Source organism: Monodelphis domestica, chromosome 3 (genome assembly GCF_027887165.1).
Source record: "Monodelphis domestica isolate mMonDom1 chromosome 3, mMonDom1.pri, whole genome shotgun sequence".
Lineage (NCBI taxonomy): Eukaryota > Metazoa > Chordata > Mammalia > Didelphimorphia > Didelphidae > Monodelphis > Monodelphis domestica.
In genome coordinates this window covers 72,886,936-72,899,894 of record NC_077229.1, presented here as the reverse complement: position 1 = coordinate 72,899,894, position 12,959 = coordinate 72,886,936, and the positions used below count along the sequence as shown (strand labels likewise).

The following is a 12,959-nucleotide window of genomic DNA, read 5'->3' as shown; positions in this document are numbered from 1 at the left end:
GTAGGGGGAGGGGGTACAGAGAGGAGGGGAGATACAGAGAAACAGAGAAAGTAGGGGGAGGGGGCACAGAGAAGAGGGGGGTTCAGAGAGACCATGGGCATCTTCTTCCCGGCCTGCTCAGACACCACTGTGTGCCTAGTGTACAGTTGGGAAAGCAAGGCATACAACCAGAAGAGATCTCTGAGGGCTTCTCATGCCCAAGCAGGAATCCCTTTTACAAAATGCAGAATAAGTGGCCATCTGGTTTCTGCTTAGACACATTAAAAATCTAAAGTCCACCTAGAAGGGTGTCTGGGAGAGGCATGAGAAGAGCAGGCTTAAGGTTGGGAAGGGGTAAGGAAAAGGGCTGAGAGATCCCAGGACAAGTGTACTGGAGTGGAAGAGGGATGAGCTCGGTTCTGCTTGGCCCCAGACAGCAGAACTAGGAGCAACGAGTGCCAGAAAAGCAGACTGTGGCTCTGCACATTAGGCTAAAGAAAACCCTTCTTAACAATGAGAGCTCTCCAAAACTGGACCTGGCTCCCTGGGAGTCTCCAAGTGAAGGCTGGGTGACAGACTGCTTGTCAGGGCTGCCGCAGAAGGGATGATAGCTGTGTGGGTCTGGGTTCGGCTACGGGCACTTTAAGTCACTCCCTCCTCCCGCCCCAGCTCTGGGATTCTGAGTCTCCTAGAGTCCAAAACAGTCTCATTCCTGTGCTCTTATGGGTTGAGCTGGCTTCCTGAAAGGATTAGTGAGATCCTCATAAGCTTCTCCTGGCCCCAAGGCCAATCCTGCCCTCCTAACCGGAGAAGAGACTCAAGTGGTACCCAACATCCTCCAGGAAGCCTGCCTTGACTGCTTCAGCACACAATGATCTTTCCCCTTCCTGGAGCTCTTAGAACTTACTGCCAAGACCACATATACCTCAGTAGAGAAAACCAGTCCCTTACTTGGCTCTGAGACTGCTTCCTGCTGGTCAGGAATCCAGCTCCCTGACAGGAGAAGCCAGGACCTGTCTCCCACCCCTTCTAAAAGTCAGCCAGCTTGGAGCTAAACAGAATTCTCTCTCCCCCTCCTCAGGATCAGACTGGGGGGGGGAGGGGGGGTATAAATGAGGGACCTGGTCCTGGATCTCAGGAAGATCAGCTAACCCCGCCACCCCCGCCCTAATGCGTGACTCTCCTACCCCCACTACTAAAGTCATTTCCTAATCCCAGCCTTTCCTGTATGCCTGTGCCATCTCCCACCGTATTCGGCTCCACCAAAAGAAGCCATCTGCGCCAAATTCCTGGAAGAAATTACCTGTCAGTCCGGGGCCCATGACTGCATGAAGATTGTTGGTTTATCAGCCAAGAATGGAGAAGGACGGAGTCAGGGGTAGGGAGGAGAGAGAAGAAGAAAGAAGGGATTTAAGGATTTAAGCACCAACATGGCAGCCTCCCCCAGCCAGGCAAATGAACATCTCCCAATGATCTGCTCTAGGGGTTGTGGGGAAAATCCAAACATCACCTAAATTCAGGGGGTTTATCCACTCTGAGTAGGGACCAAAGGGCTCTAAGGGGGCAAGGGGAAGGGGATTTGGAGGAATAATTCTGAGAAAAGTTCTAGTGGGGAGTGGGGGGACAGTCAGGACACCTGTGTTCTAGACTAGGCTCTTCCAAATCCCTGGGTAACCCTGGACAAGTTATTTCACCTGCCAGGGTCTCAGTCTTCTCTGTAAAATAGGGGGTTGGGACTAGGCAGCCTCCACGGTCTCTTTCCACCTCTAGATCTAAGCTCCTTCCCAAAGACAGCATCCAACCCCCAACCTCCGCTGTACCCATCATCAAAGCAGGGAAACTCACCTTCGTGCGAAGGGGAAGTTTACAGTCGTGCTGGCCGAGAAGTTCCGAGGACTATCTAAGGGGCTGCTGCCAGCTGTGGGGAGGGGACAGAGAAACTGAATCATGAAGTGCTGACACCAACCCCTCACCCCCAGGACAGACTCAAGAGACTCCCTGGGCCATGTCTGCCTAGTAAGGGAGAGGGGATGCACAGGTCTGTGTTTCTGCTTGGAAGTCTGCCACTAATGCCCCTCACACTCACCTGTAGGCACAGAGAGTGGGGACAGGGGTCGGGAGAGGGTGGGCGACGGTGTCCCCACCACCAGACTTTTCCTGTTGCCACTGCGGCAGCTGCAAAGAAGGAGGAGACCAGGAGAAAGTCAGCAGGTAGGAGAGGACCAGGGCCCCTGAGAACTGTGGCTTGTCAGGAGACTTTGGTTCCCTGTCTACTAAGACCAGAGAAGCCATGCCCGGGGTACAGCTGGAGCAGGTAAAATGGTCTCTTTTAGTTCTCCCCTTCTTTTGGCTCCAGGTTCCAAGATCCTTTCTAATTCTGATATTCCAGGAGCCAAGGACAAGAGCTGAAAGGAAGCCCAAAGGCAAGCCTTGCTTAAAGAGACATCCCCACTTCTTCCTGAAGCATCCCACCATTACACTTTGGGGTATCTCATAGTTTGGGAGTTTTCCCTGACCTCACTCATACCTATATCTGGCTCTCCAAAGCATTTACCAATGCATGAACCTATCTCTGTTCCCTGGGCCCAAGCAGAACAAGGTGAACCTCAAGACCACACAAAAAACCCTCAAACACTTAAAAAGATGTCTACCAGGGCCTCCACCTACTCTCTTCTCCAAGTCACATAGCCCCATTCTTTGCAAGGATCATCCCCAATGGCCCAAACTCCAAGGCCTTCACCTTATGGACAGCCCTTCTCTGGATGCCTGTCCTAAAGCTGCCAATCACCATAAGCAACTGTGAAATGTCTACCATGTGCTGACCATGGTACTAAATGTTGGGAGGTACAAATACAGAAAGCAAAACAAAATCCTGAAGGAACCTTATACCCTTAGAGTTCCCTCCCAGCTCTGACATTCTCTGTTCTAAGGGTTCTCCCAGCTCTGACGTTCTCTGTTCTAAGCTTCCTCCCAGCTCTGACATTCTCTGTTCTAAGGTCTCTCCCAGCTCTGACATTCCCTGTTCTAAGCTCCCTCCCAGCTCTGACATTCTCTGTTCTAAGGTCTCTCCCAGCTCTGACATTCCCTGTTCTAAGCTTCCTCCCAGCTCTGACATTCTCTGTTCTAAGCTCCCTCCCAGCTCTGACATTCTCTGTTCTAAGGTCTCTCCCAGCTCTGACATTCTCTGTTCTAAGGTCTCTCCCAGCTCTGACATTCTCTATTCTAAGCTCCCTCCCAGCTCTGACATTCTCTGTTCTAAGCTCAGCTCTGATATTCTCTGTTCTAAGGTCCCTCCCAGCTCTGACATTCTCTGTTCTAAGCTCAGCTCTGACATTCTCTGTTCTAAGCTTCCTCCCAGCTCTGACATTCTCTGTTCTAAGCTTCCTCCCAGCTCTGACATTCTCTGTTCTAAGCTTCCTCCCAGCTCTGATATTCTCTGTTCTAAGCTTCCTCCCAGCTCTGACATTCTCTGTTCTAAGGTCTCTCCCAGCTCTGATATTCTCTGTTCTAAGGTCTCTCCCAGCTCTGACATTCTCTGTTCTAAGGTCCCTCTCCCAGCTCTGACATTCTCTGTTCTAAGCTTCCTCCCAGCTCTGACATTCTCTGTTCTAAGGTCTCTCCCAGCTCTGACATTCTCTGTTCTAAGGTCTCTCCCAGCTCTGACATTCTCTGTTCTAAGGTCTCTCCCAGCTCTGACATTCTCTGTTCTAAGGTCTCTCCCAGCTCTGATATTCTCTATTCTAAGCTCCCTCCCAGCTCTGACATTCTCTGTTCTAAGCTCAGCTCTGACATTCTCTGTTCTAAGGTCCCTCCCAGCTCTGAAATTCTCTGTTCTAAGGTCCCTCCCAGCTCTGACATTCTCTGTTCTAAGGTCTCTCCCAGCTCTGACATTCTCTGTTCTAAGCTTCCTCCCAGCTCTGACCTTCTTTGTTCTAAGCTTTCTCCCAGCTCTGACATCCTCTGTTGTAAGATCTCTCCCAGCTCTGACATTCTCGGTTCTAAGGTCTCTCCCAGCTCTGACATTCTCTGTTCTAAGGTCTCTCCCAGCTCTGACATTCTCTGCTCTAAGGTCTCTCCTAGCTGACATTCCCTGTTCTAAGTTCTCTCCCAGCTCTGACATTCTCGGTTCTAAGGTCTCTCCCAGCTCTGACATTCTCTGTTCTAAGGTCTCTCCCAGCTCTGACATTCTCTGCTCTAAGGTCTCTCCTAGCTGACATTCCCTGTTCTAAGCTCCCTCCCAGCTCTGACATTCTCTGTTCTAAGCTCCCTCCCAGCTCTGACATTCTCTGTTCTAAGGGTCCTCCCAGCTCTGACTTTCTGTTCTAAGTTCTCTCCCAGCTCTGACATTCTCTGTTCTAAGCTCCCTCCCAGTTCTGACAATTTATGCTGCTTCTTTGAAAAAAATAACTAACAATCATGTGTTACATGATGGTTTGCACAGTGCTTAACAAATATTTCATTTGATCTCTACAATGAGGTAGGTGCTATTATTATTCTCATTTTACAGATGAGAAAACTGACATTTAGACAGGTAAATCATCTGTCCAAGGTCACACACGTAATGAATATCTGAAGAGAGAGTCTATTGGGAGAATCTATTAAGCCCCTGATAGTTTCTGTTCTATTCATTTCTCTTCTCAGGGACCTTTGTAGTACAGGGAGATGGAGAGCACACTAGATTTTGACGGGCTTCCCAGAATCCCTCAGGAGCCTGCCTTTCCCATGTCAGAAACAACAGCTGCCTCTGGGTACCCTTCTCACACCTGGAATGTCTTTCTTCCCTCCTCTGTGGCTTGGCTGAGGCTCCCTGCCCTTGGAGGACACCCACCCCCTCTGACCATGAGGTGTCGGTGTGTCCCCTCTGTCCATGTCTCTCTCTCCTCTTCGTCTCTATCTCTGCCCTTGTTTCCATCACTTTCTCTCCTTTTGTGTCTCTCTCCTCCCTCATCTCCGACTCTCTCTTCCCTCCCCTCTCTCTCTCCAGCTTTTCCCTCCCCATCTTTCTGAGTATGTCTCCCCTTAATCCTACAGAGTCCTTTTGCTCTTCTTTTCAGGTGGTGACTCCTCTCCTCAACCAGACTATGGAGGGCACAAGGCTCCCTCTTTTCCTCCTGCAAATACTGGCCTCAGGGGGGCAAGGTCAGGTCAGTAAATGTGGCCAAGGCTCCAGAAGGGTGCTTTGGGAGCAGTTCCAGGACAGGCGCCCCTCAGTCTTCTCTCCTGAGCCCCTTCTACTCCCCTCCTAACAAGACTGAGCAGAAGGGAGGAAGGAGGGAGACTCCTCCACCCCTACCCATGCAATCACCCAAAGCACAGCTCCTGACACCTCGACAAGGGAAGCTTTGCCCACAGAGCCTGCCAATGTTTGGAGCTCCCCAGAGCTAGTGCCTTCTCCATCTCTCTTTGTCTCTGTTTCTCTTTCATTTCCAAACTGGGCAAGGCCATTAGTAACTCCTATTAAGTCAGTAGAGGGAAGTTGGGCAGACTTTACAGAGGGGAAAATGGTGTCAGAAATGCTGATCTGCACTCTCCAGATAAAGGCCCAGAGACCTAGGCATCATAGAGCAAGAGAAAGCCCAAGCTCTGAACTTAGGGAGATTTCCATACTACTACTACCACCACTGCTAAGAACAAGCCCCATCCTCCCTTCACAGCAACCCCACAAGGTAGACTGGTACAAGGAACCATTACCCCAATTTACAGATGAGGAAACTGAGGTCCAAGGATTTCTGTCACTAAGGTCTATGAGGACTGAGTCTTTTATCTTTCCTAATTCTCCCAGGGTCCAGGGCTCTGTAGAGGGTAGTCATTTAACAAATATTTGTTTAATAATAAAATGATTATAATTCCTATCTGTATAATCAGTGGATAGAGCATTGGGCTTAGATTCAGAAAGATCTGGGTTCAAGTCTAGCCTCTGACACTGAGTAGCTATGTGACCTTGGGCAAGTTGCTTAACTTGTTTGCCTGGTCTGTAAAAAAAAATTGACTCTGGAGAAGGAAATGGCATTCCAGTATCTTTGCAAGAAAATGCCAAAAGTGTGTCACAGATAGACCTGAACAACAACAACATTTTATATAATCCCTTCAGGTTTGCAAAGCACTTTAGAGACCTTATCTCTTGGAGCCCAACACATCAACCCAAGGAGTGGGTGATGGCTCATGTTTATGCAGGCTTTACAAATAAAAGGCCTAGGAAGGCTGAATGATTTCCCCAGGTCTGAGGGGTCAGCCCCCAGGTCTTCCTGTTTCTAAGTCAGATCCTCATCCATTAGGCCTGTCATAGTACTAGCAGGGAGAGGATCTCACTTAGCTCTGTACCCTTCCCCTGTACTGGTCTCAACAAGGGGGAGCAGGAAAAGGGAATAAGCCTGCTGCCTGTGAGGCACTGAGTTAATAATATCTCATTTGATACTCACAACAATCCTTCGAGGAAGGTATATTAAATCCCCATTTTACAGGAAGAAACTGAGGCAAAGAGGTCTGCTCAGAGTCACAAAGCCAGTAAATAAATGTCTGAGGCTAGATTTGAACTCAGGTCTGGGGTTTTATCCACCCAGCCACCAAATGTCTGCTAAATGAAACCACTGTTGAATGTCAACGACTAGGCAGTGTAGAAGTAAAACTCAACCACAGCCTGGGAGTCAAGGGGCTCAGATTCTAGTCCTGGGTCTGCCCCCGACTCCAAGTGGGGCTTTCCTCTGTGGCCTCAGTTCCCTTGACCTGTAAAACAAGGGGATTGGTGGGTGGCAAGAAAGATCCCTTCCATCTTTCCTACAACTATTCTTAATTCAACATGTCAGAACTGGATTTATCATCTTGAGGCCCCATACGTTGTCAACTTCCCTATTACGGTAGAGGGGAACACCATCATCCCAGTCCCTCAGTCTTCCAACCTAGGAGCCATCCTGGCCTTCTCACTCTTTCCTCCTCCCTATCTAAGCTGTGGCCAAGGCCTGTAATCACTTCTACAGGATCTCTAGCATATACCCCCCGCCTCTCCTCTGACACTACCACCCTCTAGTGCAGATCCTCATCACCTCCCACCTGGACCCCTGCCTCAAGCCTCTCCCCACTTCCATCCATCCTCCATTCAGCCCAAAGTGACTTTCCTAACAACTCAGGAAACCCCAGTGGCTCCCTATTGCTCCCAGGAGCAAATATAAAATGCTGTTTGGCATTCAAAGCCCTTCACAGCCTAGTTTCCACCCCCCCCCCTTCTTATCCACACCCCATGCTCTCTTTGATCTGGTCACACTGGCCTCCTGGCTGTTTCTTAAACAAGGCACTCCAGTCCCATCTTCTCTGGCTGCTCCCCATTCCTGGAATGGTCTCCCTCTTCATCTCTGCCTCCCAGATTCCTTCAAGTCTTAACTAAAATGTCACCTTCTACAGGAAGTCTTTTTTGATTCCTACTTAATGTCAGCACCTTCCCTCTGTTGATCATTTCCTATTTGTCCTTCTTTGTACACAATGGTTTATCTGTTATTTCCCCCACTGGGATTGTAAGCTCTTTGATGGCAGGAACTGTCTTACCTTTCTTTGTATCTTCAGCCCTCAGCTAGCTGGCACAGAGTAAGGGTTTCATAAATACTTACTGAATTATTGGAAAGGGGTCCTAGGAGAGTGCAGAGAACCCCAGCTCAAACCCTCATTCTGCTACTTCGGATACGAATGGCTTTTAACAGTGCTGTGCCTCAGTTTCCTCTAATGTAAAACGGGGAGGCTATAGTAGATGACCTTCAAGGACCATCCCAGTTTTAAATCTATGATCCCATGGGAGCAACAAGAAGAGACTCTGGGGACATCTACGTCTTCCAATCTATACTTGAACACAGGATTCTACCCTATAAAATTGCTGGCAAGGGTTCATCTGGCTCTTGCTTGGAGACCTCAAGTGATAGGGAGCTATCTATCTATCCATCCAGCTTTTTAATTTACCTATCCTACATCTATCCATCCATCAAATTTAACATCTATCTAATTCATCCATCCATCTATCTTATTTCTCTATTATCTAATTTAACTATTCATTTTATTTATCTATCATCTATTTATCTAATCCATCCATCCATCCGTCCATCCATCCATCCATCCTTTCATCCGTCCATCCATCCATCCATCCATCCATCCGTCCGTCCGTCCATCCATCCGTCCGTCCGTCCGTCCGTCCGTCCGTCCATCCGTCCGTCCGTCCGTCCGTCCGTCCGTCCGTCCGTCCGTCCGTCCGTCCATCCATCCATCCATCCATCCATCCATCCATCCATCCGTCCAACTAAGGTTCTCCTGAAGCAGTCCATTCTCTTTGGGGGTAGTTAGAAACATGCTTATGAGGAATGTGACTCAAACCTCGGCACAACTTCCTGTCCCTGAGTGCCCAGCTAGTCCTAACCCTGTGTTTGAAGTCTGGCCGAGCTGGGGAGCTGGGCAGTGACTGACCAGGCCACTCCCTGCCCTGGTGGCCTTGCAGCATCCCTGGCTCCCAGGGGCATAGGTGTGTGTATGAAACTGAATGGAAAATCTGCCCTGGGCCAACACCAGAAGCCACTCCCCGTCCTGCCCCCGGCGAGAGGATGTGATGGTGTTATCACTCAGCTGATAGCTGATGTGGTTAGAGGGAGCCCAAGGGAGATGGAGGAAGCCACCCTGCAGGGACAGGGGTCTCAGTTGGGTAGGGGAAGCTGCTCCTACCTCGGTTTACGCTAGGATACTTTCTCCTCTCCCTCAAGATCTAGCTCAAGGCCAGAGAGCCTTGTTGGGCCAACAGCCATCCTCAAGGATGTCTCCCTTCTGCCACTAACTGTGTGGAGCTAAGAGGGCCCTTAAGGCACGGATGGCTTTGCCTAAAGTAATAAATAGCTCAGCAGAGGAGTCAGAATCCAAACCCAGGGCCTCTGACGGCATAGTCAAAGCTCTTGAACCTTTCAGGAAATTAGTGGAAGAATGAAACCCAAATCACCAGACCTCGACCCTGCCTTGGGGAGCCTCCCCCAAGAAGGTGCCTTGTTTCTGAATCCTGAGGACACTGCAGGGGCCTCTGCCTCCATGAGGTCTTGGTCTGACTTAGAAGGCACTTGTGCTGGGCCTGGAATCAGAGAGACTCATTGCTGTGAGTTCAAACCCATCCTCAGACACTTCTAGTTGGGTGACCCTGGGCAAGTCACTTAACTCTGTAGGCCTCTGTTTCCTCATCTGCCAAATGAACTAGAAAAGGAAATGGCAAACCGCTCAGATATCTCTGCCAAGAAAACCCCCAAAGGAGCCACGAAGAGTCAGACACAACTGAAAATGGCCCAACAACAATGGCCCATCTCTCCCTGGGGAGATCCCAGAAATCCTCTGAAGCCCTGCTTTAATGTCATCTCCAGGAAGCCAGCCCCAACTTCACCCTGCACTCCTCCTCCAGGCCTCTACCATCCTGTGGCACTCAATACTCCTCAGATAGGAGGCCTTTCAATTTTGTGTCATGGGCTCCTGAGACAGTCTGGTGAAGCCCAAGGCCCCATGGCAGAATAAGGTTTTTGAATGTATAAAGATGAACACAGGAATTCAAATATAGGAAACCAATTATATTAAAATACTGTAGTTATATATATTTTAAAGTTTATGACCCCCAGGTTAAAAACCATTGCTTTCAAAACAATAACAACAGTAATAATTATTATAATACATTAAAATAGGACAGCTAGATGGGGATAGCCAAGTCTTAAGAGGGGAGGTCCTGGGTTCAAATAGATCTAGGATATGTCCTAGTTGTGTGACCCTAAGCAAGTCACTTGACTGCAATGGCCTAGCCCATACTACTCTTCTGCCTTGGACAGGCTCCTTCCTATGGATTCTAAGACAAAAGGTAAGGATTTTTTAAAAAGACAAAAAATCCTGGCTTTCTTAGCCTTCGAGCTTCCTGAGGGCCGGAGGATTGTTTTTAGGCTCCATCCAGAAGGGCTCAGAGGAAGTCTGAGCAAAAGAAACAATTCAAAGGGGAAAAAAGGTCCCAGCAGAAAGCTGAATGTGGATCTCTGGGGTCCCCCCACCAAAAGTCTCCTTTTCGCTCGGGCCCTGCAGGTGGCACACATGTTCAGAAGTCGGGTCCCCTCATCACACACAAGTGTAAAAAGATGCTCACTGGCCCACATTCTCCGGAAACCACAGAAGCGTCTGCGTGTGTCCTCCCAGCTCGGACATTCTCTGTTCTAAGGACCCCGGAGTCAGGAAAACCCTGAGGTCAAATGCGGGCCGGCCCTTACAGTGTGAGCCAGGAAAGTCCCTTGATCGCTGCCTAGCTCAGTTTCCTCAAGTGTAAAATGGGGATAATAACGGCATGATCATGACGTCTGGCACCTAGTAGGTCCCTAATAAATGCGTGTTTCTTTTTTCCTTCTCTGCCAGACCTGACACTGTGGCACTGTAGTTCGGCCCTAAGGGCCCTTTTGGCTCTCCTATCCTGACTCTTAAGTCAGGACCTTCTTAGGGGCATCTTTGATCCTCTCTAGTAGAAGGAGCCTCCCCAGCTCTGATACGAGATCCGGCCTTGCTGGGCATCATGACAGACTGCTGTGGTTTCCTGTGAAGGGCAGCCTGCAAGCATTTTTCATCCTCTGTGCATCTTCCTTGGCCCAAGTGGTGCTAGCCACACCCCCCCCCCAGGCTGCCTCTCATGTTCTCCCCAGCCCTGCTGGGTTAGGGATCGGGCTGGTACAGACTGAGTCCTGGAATCCCTGCAGTACCTGCATGACCACGTCTCCCCACCTCTCAGAAATGTTTGTTCCTCCATAAAAGGAGGAAACAATGAAACCCACAAGCACCTGCCTGCCCGCGCGGCTCAGAAGTTAGAAATACAGAGTAGGGGCAGTGGGGTGGCTCAGTGGATTGAGCCAAGCCTGGAGAGGGTTATTCTCTGGCCTCCTACCCTTCCTACCAGTGTGACCCTGGGCAAGTCATTTCACCCCATAGCCTAGCCCTTACTGCTTTTCTGTCTTAGAACCAATACACAGTATGGATGATCCCGAGATGGAAGGTGAGGGTTTAAAAAAACAAAGAAACACCGAATCATACACGTACAGCTGCTCTCTCACTGCCTCATTTTACAATGAAAGAAATTGAGGCTCACGGTCCTCCCCATCCCCCCAGGAGATGAAGGCTACTGGCTGGGGCCAGGCCTGGGGGTCTGTTCTCTCAGCCCTAATGCAATCTGTTGGCCTGGGTGGCCCCTAGCTGAAGTCCTGGGCAGCCGCAGGAACAGCATCCTGTGGTGGAGCATCCTTGGATTCCCCCCCACCAAGTTGCCTCAACAAGGGGCAGGGGCTCCCCTGGACAAAACAGGGGTGGGCTCCCTGCTAGAGGAACCAGACAATCAGGCCTGGTAACACCTGAGGCTGCCAGCCACTCGGTCCTGTTCCCCTCTCCCCACAAGCTGCCTCCTGTCCTGCCAAGGGACAGCCTTCCTGGCTGGGTCATCCCAACCCCAGACTGGCCCAGGAATAGAGGAGGGGATGAATCACTTGGGGGTGCGGGCATGAGCCCAGATCATCAGCCTCCTCCCTGCTGCCTCTTTCTGACCCAGTCAGAGCCCACACCAGTGTGCCCCTGGAGGTGAGATGCCAATGTTCCCCTCTTTATAAAGGGGGGCGCCCCTGAGGTTTTGGTTGCCATGGTGGGGTCCCACAGTCAGAAAGCACTGTGCCAGGCTGGCCTCCCTGCCCCCCTACCCCTCTGTGTGCTTGCCATCTCATGCCAGGGATGCTCTCCCTCCTCACCTCGATCTTGGAATCCTGAGTCAGGACGTTCGGCTCCAGGGCGCCCCCATCCCCCTGAGGACCCTAACAGCCGGAGGGTCCTAGTTTGAGAGGGCAGCCCCTCCCATTCTGGGGAGCCTCGGGGGTGTGGGGTGGCATGGGCAGCAAGGAACTCCCTCCCCCCCACCCCCCCTGCACAGGATGGGGAAGCCCCGCTCCCCAGAGATCGTGGAAGCAAGCTCTGAGGTCAGGGCCGGGCGGGAGCCGTTAGGAGCTTCCCACGCGCCCTGCCCCCTTCCCCGGTCAAGCTCACAATCCCGGCGGGCGGCTTGGCGGCGGCGGCCCTGCCCCATCCACCCTCCCCGGTCCGGTACCTCTTGGAGCGCTGCAGAAGCGCGCCCTTGGCCAGGCGGCTCCGGTGGCCGGGGGCCGGCGCGGCAGTCCAGTAGCTGGGGTCCGACATGCTCGGGCTCTTTGTCCGCCGCGGCGGCGGGCGCCCCCCCGGGCCGGGCCGGGCATGCACGGAGGGCGGGGGCTGGGGGACGGGCTCAGCGCTCCTCGGGGCCCGGGAGCCGCCCGGGGAGCCGCGCGCCCGCAGCCGTGGCCATGGCCATGCCCCGGCCCGGCCCGGGGGTGGTGGTGGGGGAGGGCCGCTCCACGCGCTGGCCGCGAGGGTGGGGGACGAGCGGCGAGCGGCGCGCGCCAGGCGGCTGGGGCGCGTGGGGCTCCCGCGGGGGCGGGGAGGAGGAGCGCGCGCGCGCGGAAGGAGCGCGCGCGGGCAGGCAGGCTGGCGGGCGGCAGCCGCTGCTCTCGCGGCGCCCCCGGGCCAGCCGGCTGGGGAGGGGCGGGGCGGGGCGGGGCTGAGCTGCGGAAGACTGGGCGGGGCTCCGGCCCACGTGCAACGGAGGGCTGAACCAGTGGGGCCCAAGGGGAGAGAGGCGGGGCTGGTGGGTTGGCCCAGCCCCTACCAGTCACCCGGGCAACCCAGGGCTGAGAGGACTCTGGCTCAGTCTACACAGCTGTACTTGCCATGAGCTGGTCCCGGGCACTAAGGGTGTCTCCCCCCCCCTCATAGGTGTACCAAATTTGGGGCCAACCCAGCACTGGCTCCTGGCACTAGGGATGCCCCGCCCCCAAGACTGATGTGCCACGCTAGGAGCCACCCCAGAGCTGGCCCAGGCACTAAAGATCTCTGCTAAACCCTGATTCATGCACCCGACTCTATAGGCCGCTGCCTCACTGGTC

General features: G+C 52.4%; 1 protein-coding gene across 4 annotated transcripts in view; it reads right to left on the bottom strand.

The window, feature by feature from the left end:
• The window catches only part of MAST3 (microtubule associated serine/threonine kinase 3), a 103,165-nt gene that overhangs the window by 47,629 nt on the left and 42,577 nt on the right, over window positions 1-12,959 (bottom strand). For 2 of the 4 annotated variants that reach the window (XM_056822116.1, XM_007489222.3), the window contains exons 3-5: window positions 2,066-2,154; window positions 1,825-1,897; window positions 1,283-1,303 (exon numbers count right to left, since the gene is read on the bottom strand). In XM_056822116.1, the coding sequence (XP_056678094.1) occupies window positions 1,283-1,303; window positions 1,825-1,897; window positions 2,066-2,154 (183 nt within the window). Of the gene's footprint in view, window positions 1-1,282; window positions 1,304-1,824; window positions 1,898-2,065; window positions 2,155-11,735; window positions 11,867-12,088; window positions 12,319-12,959 lie in introns of those variants that run through there. The other 2 variants (XM_056822115.1, XM_056822117.1) reach the window with 2 other exon arrangements.